We start from the raw sequence: 26,944 nt of genomic DNA, 5'->3' as shown, positions 1-26,944 counted from the left end.
GGTACACCTAGGTAGCAGAGTGCTTATAAAATATACTTGCCAATAAGACACAAAAGCATTAACATTTTTAAATAACATCTTTGAAGGAGAAAAATGTTTTCCAATAATCTCTGGCACTGTGTTTTCTTCACTCACCAAAAACAAAAACAAACCAAAAAAAAAACAACAGGAAAGAAGAAGAATAGCACTGGAGAAATAGAACGAAGTGGTATGAAGGAGCCTTTGAATGGAGTTAGGAGGTTACAGTTTTTTTTTTAACATCTTTATTGGAGTATAATTGCTTTACAGTGGTGTGTTAGTTTCTGCTTTATAACAAAGTGAATCATCTATGAGGCTACAATTTTTTTTTTTTTTTTTTTTTTTTTTTTTTTTTTTTTGCGGTACGCGGGCTTCTCACTGCTGTGGCTTCTCCCGTTGCGAAGCACAGGCTCCGGACGCGCAGGCTCAGCGGCCATGGCTCACAGGCCCAGCTGCTCCGCGGCATGTGGAATCCTCCCCGACCGGGGCACGAACCCGTGTCCCCTGCATCGGCAGGCGGACTCTCAACCACTGCGCCACCAGGGAAGCCCCCGAGGCTACAAATTTTGATCTCGCTATCAGAGTTGTGACATTGTTCCTCACAGTAGGACAAAGATTCACACTGAGGATATTAAGATTTGTTTCCTTTAACTAAACTAATTTCTAGTTCGCATACATAACATTGCTTGGGTTGACTTCTGCTCCTATAATGGAATCAAGAAATTTAAAATTATGGCTAAAAGGAACTTTGTTTCATCTGTTCTGTCAAACATATTTCATGAAGAAACTGAGGGCCAAAGAAGTTAAAGTGCCCTGGGTCCATAGCTAGTTAGTGTTTGAGCCAGGAGTGAAAGTGAGGGAGAGTGAGGGAAAGTCCCTCTAACACTCAGTCTAGAGCAGAGATGGGCAAACTAAGGATGGTGGGCCAAAGCCGGCCCACTGCTTGTTTTAGTATGGCCTGCAAGCTAAGAATGGTGTTTACATTTTTAAAGTTGGAGAAAAAATATCAAAAGAAAAATAATATTTCTTGATATGTGAAGATCATATGAAATTCAAATTTCAGTGTCCATTAAGTTTTTTAAAATTAATTTTTATTGGAGTATAGCTTATTTACAATGTTGTGCAGTCCATTAAGTTTTACTGGAACACTGGCACACTCTTTCATGTATGCGTTCTCTATGGCTGCTCTTGTCAGCAGAGTTGAGTGGTTGCAACAGAGACTGTACGGTCTGCAAAGCCTAAAACATCTCCTCTCTGGCCCTTTACAGAAAAAGTTTGAAGAATCCTGGTCCAGAGCCCTATTCGTGTCAAGATTGCTTTACAGAACAGGGCCAGACATATAGAAAGTATCCTTAATGCACAAGTTGTAGGCCTTCCGGGCCTCCTGGTTCAACCCAGTTGCTTTGCGTGTTGGATGCTGCTGGAAGAGGGGAGAACTGGTAGCTGCCCCGCGTGTCCGTGTCCTCCAGCCAGCATGCTGAGCTGAGGTGGGGTATTTCGTTTCTGTTCTCACTGCCCATTTAATCATGAGCCTCTCAGCTAACCCTGTCAACAGGGAGGCCAATTAGTGCCAATTTCTATGTGAAAGGCATTTCCTTAAGGCAGAACTGAGATCACCACCTCATTTCACATAAACAATTCAAGGTCACAAGGTTAACCTGGTTAGATTCAAACCAGTGCTTAAAAAGTGAAAGGCAGCCCTCTTACCAATCCCTAGAGCTTTCTGGACGCCTTAGGAAAAAGTGTCAAAGCATTCACCTCATTTACCACAAGGGGACATAACACTTCAGGGGTAAACAGCAACAGGTGTTGCAAACTTAATATCCCTCCACAAGATTACTCTCAGATTTCCCACAGATGTTTATGGCAAAACTTTATTAGAGCCATGTGTAGTAATCAGCTTCCTTGGAATTCAATTCAAGAGCACTAGGCCCTCTACTTCAGAGTTCTGAATTTTTTAGGAAATCAAAGACCCACCTCCAAGGGCCTGTGAGTTCTCAAAATGCATTTCTTACAAGTGAAAATATTTTGATAGGCAACTTTGTTTTGTACTAGATAGCCTAAAATTTTACTGTAAATAAATTTTTATGTGCATATGGCAATATTTTAATAAGATGAGCAGAGCTTACTTCTTAAACCCTTTGGTGGATCTCTCATAAAACATAGATAAAACTTTTGTTGGGCTTCCCTGGTGGCACAGTTGTTGGGAGTCCGCCTGCCGATGCAGTGGACGCGGGTTCGTGCCCTGGTCTGGGAGGATCCCACGTGCCACGGAGCGGCTGGGCCTGTGGGCCATGGCTGCTAAGCCTGCGCGTCCGGAGCCTGTGCTCCGCAACGGAAGAGGCCACAACAGTGACAGGCCCGCGTACAGCAAAAAAAAAAACAACTTTTGTTCCTGGAGAGTGCATAGTTTGTTATTCTAAATAATTCATGATTTTTAAAAATTGATGTGCTAGTCACATAATATAAATTTCTTATTCTAAATAAATCAAATTGTTCATTCTAAAATGAACAATTCAAGGACTTCCCTGGCAGCAAGGTGGTTAAGAATCCGCCTGCCAATGCAGGGGATGCGGGTTCAATCCTTGGTCTGGGAAGATCACACATGCCGCAGAGCAACTAAGCCCGTGTGCCACAACTACTGAGCCTACGCTCTAGAGCCCACGTGCCACAACTACTGAAGCCCACGTGCCTAGAGCCTGTGCTCCACAACAAGAGAAGCCACCCCAATGAGAAGCCCACACACTGCAACAGAGACCCAACGCACCCAAAAATAAATAAATAAAATAACATGAACAATTCAGTGGCAGTCAGTACATTCACAATGTCATGGATTCTTTTTTATGTCAATGCAGCCTTTTATATTTGTATTATTCATAATATTTATAATAGTATTATATATTAATATTTATATTTTGACTGTTAAGAGGGCATATACACCCATGCTGTCCATGTTCCTCAAATGAATTTGAAGTCAAGAATTGTTTTTTAAACCAATAAACTGTCCCTCTTGGATATTCAAATTGCCAAATGGTGATGAGAGGTAAATCACACTAGTGGAAAACAGGAAAAGAAAATTCTTTTAAACCAATTACGACTACTCAGAAAGGAGATCTACTAGGTTTTCTAGATTGTAGACATTTCTTTGGGGACATTAATATCTCCCAATCTTCCCCCAAGCCACACACTTTTTTTTTAGATTGCCTCTCGGGACTTCCCTGGCAGTCCAGTGGTTAAGACCCTGTGCAAGGGCTTCCCTGGTGGCGCAGTGGTTGAGAGTCCGCCTGCCGATGCAGGGGACACGGGTTCGTGCCCCGGTCCCGGAGGATCCCGCGTGCCGCGGAGCGGCTGGGCCTGTGAGCCGTGGCCGCTGAGCCTGCGTGTCCGGAGCCTGTGCTCCGCAACAGGAGAGGCCACAGCAGTGAGAGGCCCGCGTACCGCAAAAAAAAAAAAAAAAAAAGACCTGTGCTTCCAATGCAGGGGGGCGCGGGTGCAATCCCTGGTCAGGGAACTAAGATCCTGCATGTCGTGCGCATGGCCAAAAAATAAAGATTAGAATGCCTCTATTATTTCCGAAAAATGATACATCATTATTATTTCATTATTAAAAATTTAAAGTACCAAAAGAAAAAAATTTACTTGAAATTCTACCACCCAGAAATTATCTTTAACAAGGTGAACACCTTTCTAGGTAAATATAGAAAGAAAGAAAGAAATTTAGAAAAATGGAATCATACTCTATATCACATTTTAAATTAGAAATATTAGTTTTGGGGCTTCCCTGGTGGTGCAGTGGTTAAGAATCCGCCTGCCAATGCAGGGGACATGGGTTCAAGCCCTGGTCCGGGAGGATCCCACATGCCGTGGAGCAACTGAGCCCATGCGCCACAGCTACTGAGTGTGTTCTCTAGAGCCCACGAGCCACAACTACTGAGCCTGTGTGCTGCAACTACTGAAGCCTGCGCACCTAGAGCCTGTGCTCCGCAACAAGAGAAGCCACCGCAATGAGAAGTCCACGCACCGCAATGAAGAGTAGCCCCTGCTCACTGCAACTAGAGAAAGACTGTGCGCAGCAAAAAAGACCCAATGCAGTCCCAAATAAATTAATTTATAAAAATAAAATAAAATAAAATAAAAACAAGCCTCAGGGGACTTCCCTGGTGGTGCAGAGGTTAAGAATCCGCCTGCCAATACAGCAGACACCGGTTCGATCCTTGGTCTGGGAAGATCCCACATGCCGCAGAGCAACTAAACCTGTGAGCCACAACTACCGAGCCCGTGCACCACAACTACTGAAGCCCCACACCTAGAGCCCATGCTCTGCAACAGGAGAAGCCACTGCAGCGAGAAGCCTGCGCACCACAAAGAGGAGTAGCCCCCACTTGCCACAACTAGAAAAGCCCACGCACAGCAACAAAGACCCAATGCAGCTCCCCCCAAAAAAAGAACTGCTGGGTTTAAAAAAATAAATAAAAAACAAGCTGCAGACTTATACATGAATGAAGGTTGTCCCTAAATATATATATATATATTTTCTTTTTTTGCGGTACGCGAGCCTCTCACTGTTGTGGCCTCTCCCGTTGCGGAGCACAGGCTCCAGATGCGCAGGCTCAGCAGCCATGGCTCACGGGCCCAGCCGCTCCGTGGCATGCGGGATCTTCCTGGACCAGGGCACGAACCCGTGTCCCCTGCATCGGCAGGCGGACTCTCAACCACTGCGCCACCAGGGAAGCCCCCCAAATATTTTTGACCATAAATTATACACTTGGTTTTTCTTGCTGTAGAGAGGACATATTATGTCAGGTATTCAGGTAGGGTACTACTTAAGTCAGAGTCACCTCCTTGTTTCAGCCCCATTAATGGTGGAATCTGAATATGATCACTGGGCCTAAGCTAAGGCAGTGGTTCTTAAACTAGTAAGCATCAGAATCACCTGGGAGTCTTGTTAAAACACAGATAGCTGGGTCCCATCCACAGAATTTCTGATTGAGATGGTCTGGGGTAGGGCTCAAGAATTTGCATTTCTAACAAGTTCCCGGGTACTGCTGCTGCCTTTCTAGGTTAATTAACATGCTTGGAAAACCTCTGAACTAAGGTATACACAGAGAGCAGTTTTTCCTACTGATATGTGATTTTTTAAAACATCTTTATTGGAGTATAATTGCTTTACAATGGTGTGTTTGTTTCTGCTTTATAACAAAGTGCTGATATGTGATTTTTAAAACTCCAAGAAAAGTAGCAGTTGTCTTGGAGATATTATCTCTGAGCATTTTGGGCTTTCTCTGTAGGGGTAAATATTAATCCATTGGTAAATATTTTTGCAATGGATAGTCACTGAAATATTTGTTGAATGACTGAAAGCAAGTCCAGGAACCTGCAGCGCAGTCACTTTGAGAAGCTATATACTTTGAAATGGTTTATGGGAAGGGTCACAACTGCTTAAGCAACTGAATTAAATGTCTTTATAGGTTTTTTTTTTTCACTTCTCATCGTCAAGCTGACGTGACTACATAATTTCTTTGTGAGGTATCAGATACTGAACATAATCTAACTAATGTGGAATGACTGACTTCACGGTACAAAGTTCCGTCTGGTGGGTAGGAGAGCAAAGGCGGTGCGAAGATGGTAATCTTCCAGGCTTTGTCAGTATTACTGAAAATCAGGCAGATTATAATCTTAGTTCCAGGGGAAATTGATCAGTTAGAATTAGACCTCAACCAGCGTCAAGCTCATGAATACAGAGTCCAGCCTCTAAAGAAGGGAGGATTTTGCAGACTGTCAGGATCCCAGCCATAGAGGCAGGATTCAGAGCTGGGGCCTCAGGTTCAGCAAAGAAGGCAGAAGCCAGGAGCCAGGTAGAAGCTCATCTGCACAGATTTTAATTGAAGACTAGAGTTTGGTGAGGGTGGTGGCATTTGGGTTCACACCACATTTAAAGACAATGAAAATGATAAATCCTATCTAGTGGTGTAACGCCTCAAAACAGGTCAGGCAGGGCTTCCCTGGTGGCACAGTGGTTGAGAGTCCGCCTGCCGATGCAGGGGACACGGGTTCGTGCCCCGGTCGGGAGGATCCCACATGCCGCGGAGCGTCTTGGCCCGTGAGCCATGGCCGCTGAGCCTGCGCGTCTGGAGCCTGTGCTCCGCAACAGGAGAGGCCACAACAGTGAGAGGCCCGCGTACCGCAAAAAACAAACAGACAAAAACAGTTCAGGCAGTTTGGATTAGATCAGAAACCTGGTGCACCTAAATCTACAGTTTAAAGATATCTGAAACTTCTAGCTAGGCAGGGCTGAAATGCAGGCTTAACTGCCTCAGGTGGTTTTACAGATGTTTATTAATCAAAAATATCTAAGCATTTTCATATATTTAATATTGTTTTTAGTGTGAGCCATCCTAATTTCAAACTGAGTGAAATCAAATCCAGGGTAAATCTGAATTTGGAATGAAATAAGAACCCTGCCATTCTAAAGCTTAGCCTTCAACTCCACAGTTAATTTTTTCTGTTTTTAGTGCTTGGTCATGTTTAGCTCTTGGTTGCCTGGGAACTCTAGCAGTCTGCAGATAAAGACCACCTTAGGAAACTGAAGCCTCTGGAGGTAAAAGCTATGATCCACAAGCTTCTTGCTTTCCCAGACATTCAGCATTGCTCCAGCAGTACTCTTGCTTAAAGGTAAACTCAAGACGGGAAGCAAAACCAATGCTTTTAAAGGGTCCTTGTGTTTTCTATAGGAGATCCTAAGCTGTTGTGAAACTGCGTTGAGCTTTTGTTCATATAAAGTGTATGAATCTGTTAGGAGAGCTTCCTTCTAAGGGTAACAAAAATCTTATTGTGGGCATTGCTGGGGTAACTAGTTTCTGGGTTATCCCTCATTGAATTTTCCCCCTTTGTATTTTCTAAGTGGATATTTACTAAGTTATGCTAAGCTTTACTAAGTTATTTAAAAACTTTAAAAATATTTTGAAGTCCAGGTTTAGATATTTCAATCATCTCTTAAATATTTGGATCTTGGCATTGTTTTGCATCTGCTCTTGAGGGCAGATGGCTTTCCAATTCACCAGTTTTAGAACCCATGTGCCCTGCACCTAACGTCAAATGCCATATAATCACTTTTTCTCCTTTATTGCAATACTGCAGTTTCATTATTGTTAACATGTGGTTAAGATGTTGCCTCTTCACATGAAGTTTGTTCTGGATTCTCAAATTTGGGGGATTAACTTCAGAATTCAACTTTTTCCAAACACTTTTTAAAATTAGCATTTGTGTTTTCATAGCTTTTGCCCTAAAAATTCTCTGGGCTACTAAATCAGGTGCAAATTTTACCTTTGGTCCAACAACAACTGATACTGTGCTATTGCTCTAGCAATTCAGGCAAATGAAGCATCAAAAAGAGCAGGGTACAAGTTTAAATGTGATCTCTAGGAAGCCATTATATAGAGTTATTATAACACTGATCTTGGAGTTCAAAACTTTCTCACATCTAAAGAGACAAAATATGAGGAATTTGCACACTGTGTGCTTTATGATCATTCTAAATGTTCAGATTCAAGATAAATAAAAAACATAAACTTGTCTTGGGTTTAGTTTGCTATGATAAATTCTCCTTTGCAAGGGTCATATAAGGGTTTGGAAAATTAATATAGCAGTTAGTAGCCTATGCTTCAGCAAAGAAATTTGTCATGTTATTTTTCCCATTCTAAAGGTGAAAAAATTCAGCCAAAAACAATGGAAAGTTATTCCCTCGTGGTCCCCAGCTAAATGGTAAAGGGTTTAATATTTCACATTATTTGGCCTCAGTAGAACCTCATATCCACTTAATAGTTGAACCTAGCCTCCTAGTCTTTATAAGATTGTATTTCCAAATGCAGCTCACTGGTTATCTCTAGCCTTTTTATCTTCCTTCAGGCAGGGAAAGAACAGAATCTACTTCTAAAATATAAAGAATAAATATTTAATGCCCATTCATTTTCTTTCTTAGATAGATAGACCTTTTGAAAGCCAATCCCTGACCACACAAAGACCACTTGCTATTTCTGGCTATAACATAAATATTGAATTAAAACCTACTTTGAACCATTCTTCCTTAAAGCACAAAGTACACTAGCCTTGGGCTGCACTTAACGCCATTTCCCAAATCCATCTGTTATTTAATCACAGGGTTTTTACCAGCTTTGCAAATTTAGGAGGCATTCACCTGGCTTGTTGGAAATGTTTCTAGGAGATGATTTTTTTTTTTGTGTGTGATACGCGGGCCTCTCACCGTTGTGGCCTCTCCCGTTGCGGAGCACAGGCTCTGGACGCGCAGGCCCAGCGGCCACGGCTCACGGGCCCAGCCGCTCCGCGGCATGTAGGATCTTCCCAGACAGGGGCACGAACCCGCATCCCCTGCATCGGCAGGCGGACTCTCAACCACTGCGCCACCAGGGAAGCCCGGGAAACTGAATTTTTAACCTTTGAGATACTGTTTCTGGAAGAGAACCAGTCAATCTGGCTATTATGAATAATGCTACCGTGAACATTCATGTAACAAGTTTTTGTGTGGATATATCTTTTGATTTATCTTGGGTATATACCTAGGAGTGGAATTGCTGTGTCATCCATTGAGTTTTTTATTCCTGTCAATATATATATTTAAAATTTCCCCCAGTTTTATTAACATATAATTGACATACAGCACTGTATTAGTTTAAGGTGTACAGCATAATGACTTGCATATATTGTGAAATGATTACAATAACTTTAGTTAACATTCTTCATCTCATATATATATAAAAAAAGTTTTATTCCTTGTGATGAGAACTCTTAGGATTTACTTTTAACAGCTCTCCTACTATTACAGCTAATATAGAGAATGCTGTGATGAACATGGGTGTGTGGACATCTCCCAGAGTTTTTTAGTTATTGTTAAATGGGAAGAATACAGAAAAGTATGTCTATTACATCTTCCTGAAACTAATATTTTTCTTTCCTTCCTTCCTTCCTCCCTCCCTTCCTTCCTTTCCTTATTTTTGGCTGCATTGTGTCTTGTTGCTGCGCGCAGGCTTTCTCTAGTTGCGGCGAGCGGGGGCTACTCCTCGTTGTGGTGTGCAGGCTTCTCATTGCGGTGGCTTCTCTTGTTGCGGAGCATGGGCTCTAGGCACGCGGGCTTCAGCAGTTGTGGCTCACAAGCTTTAGAGCGCAGGCTCAGTAGTTGTGGTGCACGGGCTTAGTTGCTCTGCAGCATGTGGGATCTTCCCAGACCACGGCTCGAACCTGTGTCCCCTGCATTGGCAGGCAGATTCTCAACCACTGTGCCACCAGGCAAGTCCTCACCCATATTTTAATAAGCAAACTCATCCATGTTTAGCGTATTCCAAATGCCTTTCTTTAGCAGAAATTAGAAATTTCCAAGCTTTTTTTGTTTTGCCCTCTAACAAATACTGCTTTTCTGACCAGAAAGAAGTGACTGCCTTTGTATTAAGGCACAACACAACTGTCACTGTGGCACAAATCCCCGCTGTTTGTCCCCGTGATCTCAGTTAAGACCCTGTGGCCCACAAAACAAAGGCACCTGAGATTTTTCCCTCAGCTGAAGCATAGGGAAGGTACCTGAGAGCTGAGACTCTTGGAATTGTCATGGTCCTTGGTCCTGTGTCCAAGTTCATGTCTCCACTGGTGCTGAAGATAAATATTAAGATTTACCAATGTAAAAGCATCTTCAAGTGTCTTTCCTCCTGAGTCCACCTTTGACAAAAGTCCCTAAAGCTTGACCCCTTAGCAAAGGTACAACTCCATATCCTGGCCACTCTTAGGGTATAAAGAGAGAATGAGTTGCCCAGGGGTACACAATGGATGGACTGTTCTCCGCACATCATGCACTTGTGCAATGGGTGAGGTGCACTTGTATGGTAACACATGAAGTGTACTGTGAGCCTTTAGGGTGCGTGGAAAGGATAGACGAAAAGAGCATCAGCTAGTCTGTCCCGCTTACCTCAGCCCACCCAGTTCAGGGTCTTCACATGTTTCTTTTGAGAGTGAAAAGCTGTACACATATAAAGTCTAAGTGTCACTGTAATTCTCTTTAAAAAGGATTTTTTGTGCTGTTACATTTTGAGGAGTAATTTTCTACAACTTAGGCAATATTCAGAAAGAAATATTAAAATCTTAAAATTTCATTGTCTTAAAATGACTTAAATGAGTATTAGAAATACAAAAACAGGCATCCAGAACATAAAAAAGATGGGAAAACAAAATTAAATGTTATCATAGACCTACTTTGTTATCTGATTAAGTTTTTTTTTGGTTTGGTCAATGTCAGCTGATAGAATATAAGAACAGACCACGTGTTTACTTCTGAATAAAAATCCAAAACAGTTTAGAAAGACAAAAACAGGTTCTCTTTACCTCATTTTCACTAAAACCAATTATTCTATACGTAGTTTTTCCCCCTAGCTTAGTCATCTCATTTTCCACTTCTAATTTACCTCTAAGTAATAATATAATGGAAACATTTATATTTTTTCTCCATTCTCCTAATATTATTCTCATTTAACTATCTCTGGGAAAAATAAGTCTGACAGGTAGACTTTATAATGATTTTTCTCATTCAAAATCATACTGTATTAAAGAACTATATTCTTCACTGTCTTTTAGTTAAAAGATTATCTCCAGGATTTTCCTCTGAGAAAAAAACTTTCTAACTACCCTATAATGATTTATCTCACCTAAAAGATAGACAAACATTTATACAGTAACTGTATAATTATGGATCAATCAGTAATTCAACCTCAGAGAAGTTCAATAAACCATTACAATCAGAAAGAGCAACTTAAGGTAAAAAGAAAAAAAACTGGTTTGAAAGAATTTTAGGTATTTTAATCTGTTCCTTAGTAAGAGCTACGTGGATTCCATTCAGCTTAAGATACATGTAACAGGGCACTTACATTCTCATATTAACCCGTTTGGAACACCAAATCATTATTCTAGCAAAATAAAATATAAAAACCCTAATATACTATATAATTCTCTGACAGTGAAACGTTCCAGGGAGGGTTATTTACATACAGAAAACCTGATATTTGCTACAGATGCAATTCAGCTTCCACTAGTGTTATTTCAAAGACATGTTGTTTTTAACCCTATACTCCTTTAGACCAGAGTTTTTCCAGCGGGGCACTACTGACATACGGGGCTGGGCAACCCTTTGTTGCGCTGTCCCATGCAAAGCAGGTGATTCAGCCAAGTCCTTGGCCTCGACCACCTACATTCCAGTGGCATTCCCCTTGGTGGGACGTGTACAGATGGCTCCAGACACTGCTAAACGTCTTCTGGGGGCTAAGGCACCCCCTGTTGAGAACCACTGCTTTAGAGTATGTCACATTTCCTACCTTTTCACTCAATAGTTAATAAACTATTATGTATCTAAAATTCTGAAGGAAGTACACAGACTAATAAAACAAACTATTTTTAATTAAGGAAGGCTTAACTTAAGGCATCATACTGACATCTACTGGCTTCGTACTAGACCGTACATTTGACATATACTGCATTTAAAAAAAAAAACCCTCAAAATTAAAAGTAATATAGGTGCTATTCTGGGAAACTAGAACAGTTAATTGAAAGCAGTTAACATTAACATCAAAACTATGTGTTTTATGTAAAGCCTAACATATATAGTAACAATGGCAATTAACAATTATTTTCTTAGTTTTTGATGTACTGTCGTTTGGATAAGTTAAATTTTTAATAAATGATTTTAGAGACTGAAAATTGGAGAGGATTTTAGGACAAGTAAAAAAAAAAGTGTGGTCCAAAAAACTTGCAAAATTTAAGCAGAATCCTATTTTATGATTCATAGTGAAATTTTTTTTAAAATTTATTTTTGCCTGCATTGCATCTTCATTGCTGCCCGTGGGCTTTCTCTAGTTGCGTTGAGCGGGGGCTATTCTTCGTTGCGGTGCGTGCGCTTCTCATTGTGGTGGCTTCTCTTGTTGCTGAGCATGGGCTCTAGGCACACGGGCTTCAGTAGTTCTGGCTCGCAGGCTCTAGACTGCAGGCTCAGTAGTTGTGGCACACTGGCTTAGTTGCTCTGTGGCCTGTGGAATCTTCCCGGACCAGGGCTCAAACCTCTCTCTCCTGCATTGGCAGGCGGATTCTTAACCACTGCACCACCAGGGAAGCCCCATACTGAAATTTTAAAAGGCTAAATTTTTTTTAAAAAAACTGGTAATGATAATTCTATAACTAAAATTACAACTGTCTACATTTTTAATAAAAGACATTTGTAATTAAACACTACCGTCAATTAAACTGATGAACTTTATTGGGGTTAAAACTATAACAAAGTTCATCCTAAAACATTTTGCAATGCAAAATTATTTCACTCAAGGAGTGTTTATGCCAGGAATTACAAGCAATTTTCAAAAGCAAAGACTCACATTCATAAAACTTTATACATCATTTGAACTAACAGATATTTATACTACTAAAATCAAACGTGCATCACTTTCAAACATTCTTGTATCATGATTTTATATATTACATTACTTATCACCATTCTTCATCACTACATGTATTTTATCATACACTTGTACCATTCTCCTTGGATTTCTGATCTTTATCTTCATTCTTCACATTATCCTATAAAATACACAAAGGAAAAGTATATTTTATTAAATTCTCTTAAATGTAACTTTAAAAATAACAAACATTAGTAAACAGAGATACTGCAGATAGCCCATTTCACCATCTATGGAAAATTGAACCGGGTGGGGGGGAAGGGGAGAGTATGAAAGAAATCTCTCAATTCTGTGCAGAATGACTTCTAGTATTTGAGAAAGTCATCTAAATCCTAAGAAATTAGAGCTTCTTAGGACTATATTACTAACAGCAGTATATTCCTTGCACTGTAGTTTTTTTTTTTTGTCTTCTTGTTCTCTGAGTGAGACCCAGGAGGTGGAAGGTCTCTCAATTACTGAAGTTAGTTTACAAGGGCACTGAGTTACTAGATAGTTTTGAGACAAAGAATACTAATAAATTAATTCTGATAGTGTCAAAAAGTTTCCCGGGCTTCCCTGGTGGCGCAGTGGTTGAGAATCCGCCTGCCGATGCAGGGGACACGGGTTCTTGTCCCGGTCCGGGAAGATCCCACATGCCACGGAGCAGCTGGGCCTGGGCGTCCGGAGCCTGTGCTCCACAACGGGAGAGGCCACAACAGTGAGAGGCCCATGTACCGCAAAAAAAAAAAAAAAAAAAAAAAAAAGTTTCTCAACTCTGTCCAATAAATGGGTTTAAAAAAGAAGTGAATGGCTTTTCTTCCTCAAGTTCAAACTCAATCTCTGATTCTAAAAGAAATGCAAGTAAAACTTGCTTTTTAAGAAGTCTGCACACAAGGACTTCCCTGGTTGCGTAGTGGTTAGGAATCTGCCTGCTAATGCAGAGGACACAGGTTTGATACCCGGTCTGGGAAGATCCCACATGCCACGGAGCAACTTAGCTCGTGCACAACTACTGAAGTCCATGTGCTGTAGGGCCCATGTGCTGCAACTACTGAGCCTGCGTGCTGCGACTACTGAACCCCACGCGCTGCAACTACTGAACCCCGCGCGCATAGGGCCCATGCTCTGCAATAAGAGAAGCCACCACACCACAACGAAGAGCAGCCCCCGCTCGCCACAACTAGAGAAAGCCTGCGCGCAGGAATGAAGACCCAAGGCGGCCAAAAATAGATTAAAAAAAAAAAAGTCTGCATACATAAATCATGTTGACATCTGAAGTAAGTTCTAGGAAAATACCATCTTTGGGGAATTGCTTTTGACTAATCTAATGAAGGACAGAATGCTACCACTATTTTCTGTTAGAAAAGCCACTAAGAGCTTAATAATACTAAATTTGCTAGAAATAGACTTTTTAGAAAAAGAATAAACTATGAAAATGTTGAAGGTACAAAACAGCTAACCTTCTTAAGAACAGTGTGGATCTCATCCATTACTGTGGATAAGTTTCTGATTGTCTTATTCAGCTGGTTTTCAAATTGCAAATTCATGTTTTCTGAAATCTTTAAGTTTTCTTGTAACTGACTAAGGTCCTTTTTAACTTCTCTGAGTTCACCAGAGAGGTTTTTGTTGGAATTCTCCAAATTTAATATGGTTTTTTCATCTTCATCTGTCAAAAAACAAAACAAAACCAAATTCACCATCTTACCCCTTAAAATTTCCAATTTAACTCTGAGGTTAAAAATACTTAAGCTAGGAGAATAAGAAGTGTATATAATTCTTTAAACTGGCCACAAGTGTCAATTTTAATAGTTATAAAGCACACTGTAATAACTCATTTCATTTAAATTAAGTTTTACCTAGTATTACTTCTAAACCCAAGTTCCATTTTAAGAAAATTGTACAGACTAGAGAAAGTAGCAGAAACTAATGAAGACTAAGTGGAACTAGGGGAGGATTAAAAGTATGCAACAGAACAACAATCGAACCTGAGAATGCACATGAAGATCTGAATTAATTCTTATAAAGCTAAGCAATTTTATAACCTTTAACAGAAATGGTGAAAAGTAAACTTACATTATGTGTCTAGACTAAAACAAGGTATGGATATGCACAAGTATAGGTATGTATATACGTGTGTACACATATATATCCCAATAGTGTTAAAAGTACCTCATATCCAATGCTTTTCCTTACCTGTCTTTTCTTCTAGTAACTGCAGCTTCTGTTCCACTTCAGCTCGTACTTTTTCACTCTTTTCCAATTTTTGCAAGAGGCTTCCTACATCGACCATTGCACCATTATACACAATAAGGCCAACATTTTCTTCCATATCCTTTGATTCCTGTTTTACTATCGGTGTTGGAAGTAACAATCTGTTTCCTATAACATAAAAGATACCATATTCTTTTGGCCACACCACACAGCATGTGGGATCTTAGTTCCCTGACCAGGGATCGAACCCGTGCCTCCTGCAGTGGAAGCACGGAGTCTTAACCACTGGACCGCCAGGGAAGTCCCTAAAAGATACCATATTTTATTATGTTATTTTCTTCTTTAATTAATAATATGGTTATAAAATGGCATGATCTTAAAATAATATACTCAAACCTAGCATATCTTCCTGCAATGCTTCAGATTCTTCATGGTTTTCTTCATCTTTTGAGGTGTCTGTTAATTTTCGGTAAAAGCAAGATTCACGGAGTACTACTTTATTAAGAAGCTTCTTTACCTGTTATTTAAAAAGATGAAAATAAGTTTTTGATTCTCCTTGAACGTCAGTGTTCTAAATTTCACATATGATAAACATCAATGGCATCTCAGGTATCCACTACCACTCAATTAGAGCACTTAACACTTTTTAGCTGTCTTCTCTATAAACCTAAAATCAAATTATCACTTGAAAAAATTTCTCAAAAAAAAGTCTAACTGATAGAAATGTCAATACATAAAGTATACGTACAAACACGTTTATTAAAGCATAGTTGGTAATTCTAAAAAATGAAAGCCATTTAGCAACTGGGACTAGTTAAGGCAATAAAGGCACATCTATACCATGGAATACTGGCAGTAATAAAAAGAACAAAATGGGTCTCCATTTTCATGGTAGAATGCCCATGATACATTATTAAATGAAAAAAAGTTGTCCATCAGTATGTTTAGAATGATTTCATGTGTTGTTTATAAAACTGGAACTATCATATATATATACACATATGCGTTGCTTACAAAAGGATCTAGAAGTTTATATATTAGGCCAGAGGAGTGGAACTAGAGGGAGAGGAGACTTTTAACTTCTTTTACTTTATTTATTTCAGTATTGCTTAACTATATTACTATAAGCCTGTATTGCTTTTTTTAAAATTATTTATTTATTTATTTTGCATCACTGGGTCTTAGTTGTGGCATGTGGAATCTAGTTCCCTGACCAGGGATCGAACCCGGGCCCCCTGCATTGGGAGCACAGAGTCTTAGCCACTGGACCACCGGCGAAGTCCCTGTATTGCTTTTGTATTTCAAAAAGTCAAAGGTACTAAAAAGACAAAGTTACTTAAACATGCTTTTCATTTTAAATATTCACGAGATAGATTACCTGAGCCCGAGAAAGATGTAGTCCAAGAGTATAAAGTATTTCTTCCAAATCCTTTTCAAGAAGGTAACCACAATGGCTTTGATCAAAATAAACAAATGCCATTAATAGATCTCTGTTAATTGTGATCATCTGAATCTTTTCTTTTTCCTAAAGAAAATGCAGAAGATACAGTACATAATTTTTACCCCTGATAAGTGAGAAAATTAGACTGTGTCCATATAATACCCAAAATTTGCAAACATCTTTACCTCATCTTAGCTAAAATGAATTGATCTGATTTATGTGTATAGAAGAAAGAAGTAAGACATACTGATTATCTGACAAAACCACAAATACCAAAATACAACCGACTGAATTCTGATGAGTGGTAATATATAGATATACAAGGATCAATAAAATTCATCACTTAGTTATGTTTAATAAGTCTAGGTTATGTAAGAAATGGAAATTATCGTATTATAAAAAATACAGTATACAGAAATGTCACATCACTGTGTTGTACACATTAAACATAATAATGTATGTCAAACATACTTCAGTATTTAATACATACCTTATCTTTAGAGGGCCTCTCCTTGCAGTATCTATTAATATCTCTTTTGTCATCTCGTTTGTTTATTTCTTCCTCATCCCGATCTATAAAATAAATACAACAGCAGCAAAAGACTCATTAATAAATTTTCAACTACTGTACAGATTGAAAATACTTTTCTATTACTGATCAGTTTTCAAAAGATAAAATAGCAAAGAAATATTATATGACTAAAAACAGCTTGGATTTTATAAGAAACAATTATAAAGAATAAGAACAGGAAGAAATTTATAAAGAGACTACGGGGAAGAAAAAAATGGACTTTACCGATTCAAATACAAGGACTTAATTCAATAAATATTTGGGGGAATTAGTTCCCAAACATGAATGAATTTTATACAAAAAATTGAAACATAAATTTAAACAAAACAGGGCAGAGAATATTTTCTACAAGATAAAAGGAAAAACAGCCAATATAGTAAAACTAACTGCAAATGGATTATTGCAAAATAAAACTACATATGAGAATTGAAATGTTCTTAATAAAGAAGACCTAACAGTATTAATACCCAGATTTGCTGACACTAATGTATGTGTCCTTTGATAAAAGATAGGAATTTTGGGCTTCCCTGGTGGCACAGTGGTTCAGAATCCGCCTGCCAATGCAGGGGACATGAGTTCGAGCCCTGGTCCAGGAAGATCTCACATGCCACGGAGGAACTAAGCCCATGCGCCACAACTACTGAGCCTGCGCTCTGGAGCCCATGAGCCACAACTACTGAGCCCATGTGCCACAACTACTGAAGCCCGCATGCCTAGAGCCCGTGCTCTGCAACGAGAGAAGCCACTGCAATGAGAAGCCCGGGCACCGCAAAGAGTAGCCCCCGCTCGCTGCAACTAGAGAAAGTCTGCGCACAGCATCAAAGACCCAGGGCAGCCAAAAATAAATAAAATAAATTTAAAAAAAGAAAGATAGGAAATTCGATAAATTATTCTTAATAAATAAACAGAAAACTGACAAAAAGTAAACCCCTTTCTCTTACCTATCCATAAGCTACCCAGTTCCTGAAGACCTCAGCCATCGCCCTCAGGTCAAGCACCATTACTGAAGAATAAATCTGTTATGGGTTCAACCGTTATCCCCTAAAATTCCAAAGCTGAGGTCCTAAGCCCCTAGCAGTTCAGAATATTGCCTTATTTGGAGAAAGGGTCTATCTATACAGAGATAATCAAGTTAAAATGAGGTTATTAGAGTGAGCTCTAATCCAATGACTGGTGTCTTTACAGAAAGGGGAAATTTAGACATAGACACATGCAGATAGAAGATGATGTGACAATACAGGGAAAAGATGGCCATCTACAAGCAGCTGAGGAGAGCTGCTTGGAACAGACACTTCCTCACAGCCCTCAGAAGAAACAAACCCTGCTAACTCCTTCATCTCAGACTTGGCCTTCAGAACTGTGAAGACAGTAAATTTCTATTGTTTGAGCTAAACAGTTTGAGGTACCTTTCATGGTAGCCCTAGTGAACTAATACATCATCCTTTCATGAATGATATACAACTAAACGGCTTTTTTGCCGATATTTAATGATCTGTCAACAATTTTAAGAGAAATTTTGTTTCTAGAGGCTTCTGGATCTCTCAAATGGACCTCCATCAGAAAGCGTGGAGTAACAAAGGGTTTGTTGATAAAATAGGAGATACAGTAAACACTAGGAGTTAATTAGCCCTTGAGATGTTACACAGCATAAATTTATAATATTTTACACTATATTCCCTTCATTTTTTTTTTTTTGCGGTATGTGGGCCTCTCACTGTTGTGGCCTCTCCCGTTGCGGAGCACAGGCTCCGGACGCACAAGCTCAGCAGCCGTGACTCACGGGCCCAGCCGCTCCACGGCATGTGGGATCCTCCCGGACCGGGGCACGAACCCGTGTCCCCTGCATCGGCAGGCGGACTCTCAACTACTGTGCCACCAGGGAAGCCCACATTCAATAATTTTTGAGAGGGGCTTCCCTGGTGGCGCAGTGGTGAAGAATCTGCCTGCCAATGCAGGGGACACGGGTTCGAGCCCCGGTCTGGGAGGATCCCACATGCCGCGGAGCAACTAGGCCCGTGAGCCACAACTACTGACCCTGCGTGTCTGGAACTTGTGCTCCGCAACAAGAGAGGCCGCAACAGTGAGAGGCCCGCGCACCGCGATGAAGAGTGGCCCCCGCTCGCCGCAACTAGAGAAAGCCCACGCACAGAAACAAAGACCCAACACAGCCAAAAATAAGTAAATAAATTTAAAAAAAAAGAAAAAATAAAAGTCCCAAATCTACATGGAAACTGACCGGTACTCAGTTGTACTCCATAAGTACTTTAGGGCTGGCATCTATGACTAGTAAAGTATTTTGAATATCATTACTACTGGTAAAAGTTTGTTATTTAAAACATGGGTGATAGGTATACAGATGCTTATTATTATTAGTCTTTAAACTCTATATGCTATATGTACTCTTTTGCTTGTATGATAGTCTTCATAATTAATTAGTTTTCTAAAGAAGATTACATTCTATGAAACAAGGAAGACTATTATACCTTTTCATGACACATTTTAACACCATGTTTGGGAAATTTTTTTTCCCTCAAGTTGAGTTACCATTATCTATATATGGAACATATGATAGTTAAAAATAAACATTTCTGGGGCTTCCCTGGTGGCACAGCGGTTGAGAGCCTGCCTGCTGATGCGGGGGACATGGGTTTGTGCCCCGGTCTGGGAAGATCCCACATGCCGCGGAGCAGCTAGGCCCGTGAGCCATGGCCGCTGAGCCTGCACGTCCGGAGCCTGTGCTCCGCAAGGGGAGAGGCCACAACAGTGAGAGGCCCGCGTACCGCAAAAAAAAAAAAAAAAAAAAACATTTCTTAAAACAATCCTCTCACCTAAAAATTAGTAAAACAATACTTAACATATTTTCACTAGAGAATATTTTACTGTTTCTAGTCTAAAAAATATTATAATTGTAGATTTCAGTGATACAAAGTCCCCAAACAAAAATTGTATTTTTCATCCTAAGGGAAAATAAATTGGAATCATACCATCTTCTTCATCCTCAGCTTCTTCCGCCTCCATTGGATCATATTCATCTTGATTATTATCTTCTTCAGTTTCATCATCATCTTTAGAATCATCTTTTCTTTTATCTTCTTTCTGTAATTTAAAATGTCTTAAAATTAAGCAAGCTCTCACCAAACATCAAATGACTAAAAGAAAAACATTAAATTGACTAAATTTACCTGAAATAGTATCACATTATAAATATCTTGTAACAATAATATACTTTAAGAATAAACTACCATTCACAATGTACATAAATCAAACCATCATGCTATATACCTTAAAGAATATCAGAAAACTAGTTATAGATGCTTATATAGGCTTAATTCAAAGACTTAAATTTCTAATAATACACTAAAAGTTTTAGTTTGGCCTTTACATTTCACTATTCTGATGGAATTCATTGTCATGTGTTACACTCCAGAAGACTAATTAGAAACTAAATCCGGTTGCTGGTCCTGGAAATATTTACAGACCTTCCTTTCATCTCTATCTTCTTTTTTATCTTTATCATCGCCTGATTTTCTCCTTTTGGGTTTTGGCTCATCAGTTTCATCATCTCTTTCTTCTTTTTTATCTTTTCTCTCATCTTTTTTGCTTTTCTTTTCCTTTTCTTTTTTATCCTCTTTCTCAGGAAGAGACAATAATGATTTGTATATTCTGACGCCAAAATCTCTTTGAAGCATTTCATTGAAAAGCTCTGCAAATAATGAAACCTATAAAAAGACAAACAGTAACCCAACCAACTTTAATAGAAATATTGAACAAATCCAGCAAATCAGTAATTTGTCAAATGATAATCTGTCACATCTGACAATTAATGTGCACTAACAATAAAATTATAATAATTGATGTCAATGATGCTGAGTAGCCTCAAAAACTCTCCTGAAGATACAAATACTATGTTTGGTATACTTTGGGCCAAATATTACAAAAAATAATAACTGCATTACTTTATCATGTACATTTATTATGAGGTGTACTCAACAAGTTTTTATGAAATGCCTACTATGTACCAGGGACTGTTCTTGGCACTGGGGATACAGCAGTGAAGAAAGCAGATAAAAATCCCAACTCTCATAAGCTAACAATCTAGTGGGACAAAGTATGGAATAATCAAATCAACACTGAATTATAAGAAAAACAAGCAGGAGGGCTTCCCTGGTGGCGCAGTGGTTGAGAGTCCGCCTGCCGATGCAGGGGACACGGGTTCGTGCCCCGGTCTGGGAAGATCCCACATGCCGCAGAGCGGCTAGGCCCGTGAGCCATGGCCACTGAGCCTGTGCTCCGGAGCCTGTGCTCCGCAAGGGGAGAGGCCACAACAGTGAGAGGCCCGCCTACCGCAAAAAAAAAAAAAAAAAAAAAGAGTCCGCCTGCCGATGCAGGGGACACGGGTTCGTGCCCCGGTCTGGGAAGATCCCACATGCCGCAGAGCGGCTAGGCCCGTGAGCCATGGCGCTGAGCCTGCGCGTCTGGAGCCTGTGCTCCGCAAGGGGAGAGGCCACAACAGTGAGAGGCCGGCCTACCGCAAAAAAAAAAAAAAGAAAAACAAGCAGGATAAGAGCACAGAGAGTAACAAGGGAGTGTAGCCAGAGACGGCCTTTCTGATCAAGTGACGTTTGAAAAGTGATGTGAGGGCAGCAAGGGAATGAGCCATTAAATAGATACCCAGACGAGCATTCCACGCAGGGGAAACCAAATCAAACTCTGAGTAGGGAGTAAGCATTATTACTATGCAAGGATCCAGGGATAATGACCTTTAATATATTCATGAACCTAAAATTATATACTAAATATCCTATGTAAATATATCTTTTTTTCTTTCTTTCTTTTGGCCATGCTGCATGGCTTGTAGGATATCTTAACTCCCTGACCAGGGATTGAACCTGGACCCAGGCAGTGAAAGCACTGAGTCCTAACCACTGGACTGCCAGGGAATTCCCTATGTAAATATATCTAAGGCAATTGCATTCAACAGATTAAAAGGGTCTAGAACTTGAAACAGTTACAACAGTTCTAAAATATGTAATTTTTGGCAATGTGTTCAGTATAATTGGTAAAACACTTCAATCAGACTATTTTCCTGATCAGAAAGAAACATACAATGTATTAAAACTATAATTGATCTTACTATCTATTTTTCTTTCATTCATGCCGTCTTTATACATTTTAAATAAAAAGAAATCTATTATCAGTAAAATGACCACTAAGATTTGAGAATTCTTTTCTCTTAATCATTAATGTAAAAATTAAATAAAATCTCCATTTGTGTAAGTAAATAGCAAGAGTCACGTATTTTTCTTAGACTTTTCTATCTTCTATTATTCAAATAAAAAGCAATTAAGGGACTTCCCTGGTGGCGCGGTGGTTAAGAATCCACCTGCCAATGCAGGGGACAAGGATTTGATCCCAGGTCCGGGAAGATCCCACATGCCGCGGAGCAACCAAGCCCGTGCACCACAACTACTGAGCCTGCGCTCTAGAGCCCGCATGCCACAACTACTGAAGCCCGTGCGCCTAGAGCCCGTGCTCTGCAGCAAGAGAAGCCCCCGCTCACCACAACTAGAGAAAGCCTGCGTGCACCAATGAAAACCCAACGCAGCCAAAAATAAATAAATAAATCAACAAAAACCAAACAAACAAAAAAGCAATTAAAATGTGTTAGCTTGGAAGAAACTTAGAGCAGTAACTAGAAGATCAGTATTAATTCTACATATCTTTTCATCTACAAGCAGTGAAAAACAAAGATACACCTAGCATTAAAATTAAATCAGTCAAAAATCTATTTATAAAAAAATCTATTTATTATTGATATATGGTTTTTCTTAGTAGTAATTTCTTTTAAATTCATATACCAAAATGACTTACATTCTAATGACAGATTAAAAGGAAACTAACCAAGGGGGTATGTTAGGTGGAGAGGAAGAAAAATAAAGGATCATTCTGCTAGCAGAGGGCTGTTCCTAAATCACCTTGTTTCCACCAAACAGCATTAATTTGACATCCTCTTACAGCATCCGTTAGGTATACAGTATATACTTTTTTTTTCAGTATATACTTTTTAAGCAGTAAGTAATACCAAAGACTATTTTTTTCATTTATTTACTTCTTGAATGATTACTACATGACAGGCACTGTTAAGAGTTAAATTTATGGCAATTGGTAATAAAATAAAATCACATTGTATATAGTGTTTAAGGACACTGGCTTACCGGAATTATCCATGTTTCAAAAAATATAAATATGTTAATATTGTAACATAGTTTATTTCAAGACCAATAAACATGGATTTCATGTTTATTAATTGCCTCAGTAGTCCTCTATATTTGTTTGCAAATGTCTCTGGTCTAAGCACTTCATTTTTATCTTACCATCTGGTGAACAATGCCTCCTGGGTCAAGTAGGTATGATTGATTTTTACAATATAATTTATCAAATAACACAATGTGAGATATGTTGATAAGATACAATAATTGAACACAATTATAATTTTGTACAGGCTATTTGCAAAACTGATATTTGGGGATATTTTACATTGTTTCATTTAAAGAATGAAGCAATCATTTACTTAGGGATGAAAGTGCATTTCAACTGTTTTGAAAAATGACATGAACTGTTGTAAAGCTACTCTAAAGTAATGGTACAAAGAAACAGATTCATGTTGAAAATATAAACACCAATTATTTTATCTTACTCCTAAATCAATCACAAGTAAAAGTTTCAATCCCACTAAATGGTATTTTAATTCTAGAGTAAATAATAGAGTGCTACCACATTCCCAAGAGAGGCAATTAGAGATTATTGTATCATATGTCTCCCAATATCCTGATAAAAGAACACACCACTACACCACTACTTGTGATGTAGTCTTGGGGAAAAAAATAATTGAACCTGAACTGGATTGAGACTTTAGGTCCAACTATCAATTTATGGGAAATAGAGAGGCCAGAAGAACATTTAAACCATATCACAGGAATGCAATCAGCAAAAGTGAGTCTGTAGGGAACATCATCTGGTTGTTCTTTCCCCAAAAAATACATTGTAAGGAAAATACAAAAAACAAAAACAGTTAAAGAGGCACTCAAAAGAGATTTAAGAGATATATTAACCAATGTGTGAACCTTATTTGGATCCCAATTCAAACTTAAAACATTACCTCAAATGAATGTTCTTTATTATCCTCTAATCTGTAGTCCAAAAGAACACTCAAAGACATGATGCTACAATCAAACTTGCCACTTTTTGCAGCCCAGTTTGGATGTACAACAATGGCTGGCTCATCAGGCAAAATATATCTTCTTTCCCGACGCTGGCGTTCTAGTTCCTCTTGACGTTTTCTTTCTTCTTCCTACATATTTGAAATTTTAAGTAATGGTTAAACCTGCATGTACATTACGTATACATACCATATGTAAAGAAAAAGGGCAAATTTCTATGACTCCTTACGATGATAATACCAACCTTAAGGGCTAAGAAGGGAGCAAAGTTCAAATTTAATAAAGAGGACAGCAGCTTTTATGGCTCCTAATTCTTTCTTTTCAATTTCCCAGCATAAGAAATTGCCTTCTAAAGAGGAAAAAAACCCCACAAACCTATATTAACATCATATAAATCAGGAGATTCTGGGAAAATAGTGGTGGTAACATAGTTTGTGGGTCTACCTGAATCCTCACATTTAAAAAGAGTCAGAATAATCTAGATACCAAAACCAAAATCCATGTATATGCACAACAAAACGAGGTGATAAGGTATCCCCACAAACCCCAATATACAAGTGAGTAGACCCCAACATCTATGTGTTACTGACATCTATGTGGGGGGAAAGCAGAAGGAAGCAACGAGGTTGTCTGTTGGATCTAAGAACAGGAAAACCATAAAATAATCAGGCAATGGAAAGCTCAGCAGGTAAATTTAAGAATAGCAGCTAAAAACAGGAATAGGTGAGTGAGGGTATACAAGGAGTCAGTGTTAAGATCTGAAAGGGCCCAGACATTCTAGCCCTACCTATGAACTTGTAAAGCTGATTTACCAGGGCATCCTTCCAGCACAGGGCCCCACAACGAGGAGAAACTTCTGAGAGCAGAATCAATAGTGAGTCGGACAGGGACAACAGAGACAACAAAGACAAGGGAGGAGAAGGTCCAGATAAAAAGTGATAGAGGGCAATAAAGATTGAAATCTCAGCAAACCACCATACTTTTTGACAGAACAAGAAAATAACAGAACACAGGGCTCTGTGAAGTTAGAAAAGCTATCTGAAGCAATCTCCTAATAAACTTTAGGCAAACTACATTCACATAAACAGGAGTAGTAGAAAAGTACTGAGGTCAAATCCCAAAGTTATTATTAGAAAAAAAAAAAAAGAACAAGGAGTAGAATCACATCTCTGGCAGACAATGAAAGTGGGCCAGAAAGCCACGGCCAAAAGGCAGATAAAAATCTTAACTTACTATTTTAAAGTGTGCTAAAAGACATTAAGAAAATGTTATAGGGACTTCCCTGGTGGCAAAGTGGTTAAGACCCCGTGCTCCCAATGCAGGGGGCCCAGATTTGATCCCTGGTCGGGGAACTAGATCCAACATGCAGGCCACAACTAAGAGTTCACATGCCACAACTAAGGAGCTGGCGAGCCGCAACTAAGGAGCCCACCTGCCACAACTAAGACCTGACATAACCAAATAAATAAATAAATAAATATTTAAAAAGGGAAAAGAAAATGTTACAAGATATGAAAGAACAACATGAATAAGAATTTTACAAGTAGAAAATGAGGTGACAGGGACTTCCCTGGCGGTCCAGTGGTTAACACTTTGCCTTCCAATGCAGGGAATTCAAGTTTGATGCCTGGTCAGGGAGCTAAGATCCCACATGCCTTGCAGCCAAAAAACCAAAACATAAAAAAAACCCCAAAAAAACCCAAAAAACCAGAAGCAGTACTATAACAAATTCAATAAAGACTTTAAAAATGGTCCAGGGCTTCCCTGGTGGTGCAGTGGTTAAGAATCTGCCTGCCAATGCAGGGGACACAGGTTCGAGCCCTAGTCCAGGAAGATCCCACATGCCGCGGAGCAACTAAGCCCATATGCCACAACTACTGAGCCTGCGCTCTAGAGTCTGCGAGCCACAACTACTGAGCCCACACGCCTAGAGCCCGTGCTCCGCAACAAGAGAAGCCCCTGCTCGCCACAACTAGAGAAAGTCTGTGTGCAGCAACGAAGACCCAATGTAGCCATAAATAAATAAATATATACATTAAAAAAAAAAAAAAAAGGTCCATATCAAAAAAAAAAAAAAAAAAAAAAGAAAATGAGGTGACAGAACTTAGGGAACAATCAGAAAAGATAGTTTCAGAAATTTAAAAATAAACTAGAAGGAATAGAAAAGAAAATAAACTCAAGAGATAATGCCTTAAGAGAACAGAAGGTAATGTGGAAATCTTAAAAATCAAAAGAAATGAAAAGTATTCAAGAAAAAGCGACCAATATTGAGGAAGCAAAAAAGGTCAATACAAGACATCAGAATTCCTTAAAGAAAACAAAAGCAAGGGAACAGAACAAATAAAAAACTATTACTGGACTTCCCTGGTAGCACAGTGGGTAAGAATCCGCCTGCCAATGCAGGAGACACGGGTTACAGCCCTGTTCCAGGAAGATCTCACATGCCGCGGAGCAACTAAGCCCGTGTGCCACAACTACTGAGCCTGCACTCTAGAGCCCATGAGCCACAGCTACCAAGCCCGTGTTCCACAACTACTGAAGCCTGTGCACCTACAGCCCGTGCTCCGCAACAAGAGAAGCCACCGCAATGAGAGGCCCACGCACCGCAACGAAGAGTAGCCCCTGCTCACTGCAACTAGAGAAAGCTCGCATGCAGCAATGAAGACCCAACACAGCAAAAAAAAGAAATAAATTAATTAAAATAAAAACAAACAGGTAACCACCTGAAGATGGCAGGGAACCAATGCATTTTCATGAAAGCTGGATAAACAAAAAAAAAATAGTGCTTGATTTAGCAGTGTGTGCGCACGCACGCATGCGCGCGCACACACACACACACACACAAATATTTTTTGGCCGCACCATGCAGTACGTGGGATATTAGTTCCCCAACCAGGGATTGAACCCATGCCCCCTGCAGTGGAAGCACAGAGTCTTAACCACTGGACCACAAAGGAAGTCCTAATATTCTATATTTTAAAAAGAAAGAGAAAAATCAAGTATTGAT

General features: G+C 39.5%; 1 protein-coding gene across 2 annotated transcripts in view; it reads right to left on the bottom strand.

The window, feature by feature from the left end:
* Positions 1 to 12,301: 12,301 nt before the first annotated feature.
* CCAR1 (cell division cycle and apoptosis regulator 1) overlaps positions 12,302 to 26,944 on the bottom strand; it is a gene marked incomplete at its 5' end in the record, with an annotated part of 48,145 nt that continues 33,502 nt past the window's right edge. For both annotated transcript variants that reach the window (XM_079716500.1, XM_079716501.1), the window contains 9 exons: positions 12,302 to 12,636; positions 13,955 to 14,160; positions 14,688 to 14,873; positions 15,102 to 15,222; positions 16,084 to 16,230; positions 16,637 to 16,719; positions 19,702 to 19,813; positions 20,197 to 20,436; positions 23,877 to 24,068. In XM_079716500.1, coding sequence (XP_079572626.1) covers positions 12,577 to 12,636; positions 13,955 to 14,160; positions 14,688 to 14,873; positions 15,102 to 15,222; positions 16,084 to 16,230; positions 16,637 to 16,719; positions 19,702 to 19,813; positions 20,197 to 20,436; positions 23,877 to 24,068 — 1,347 coding nt within the window. In that variant the 3' untranslated portion in view covers positions 12,302 to 12,576. The remainder of the gene's footprint in view (positions 12,637 to 13,954; positions 14,161 to 14,687; positions 14,874 to 15,101; positions 15,223 to 16,083; positions 16,231 to 16,636; positions 16,720 to 19,701; positions 19,814 to 20,196; positions 20,437 to 23,876; positions 24,069 to 26,944) is intronic.

Source organism: Hyperoodon ampullatus (assembly GCF_949752795.1).
Source record: "Hyperoodon ampullatus genome assembly, chromosome: 1".
Classification (NCBI taxonomy): domain Eukaryota; kingdom Metazoa; phylum Chordata; class Mammalia; order Artiodactyla; family Ziphiidae; genus Hyperoodon; species Hyperoodon ampullatus.
This window is presented reverse-complemented; position numbering and strand designations above follow the sequence as displayed.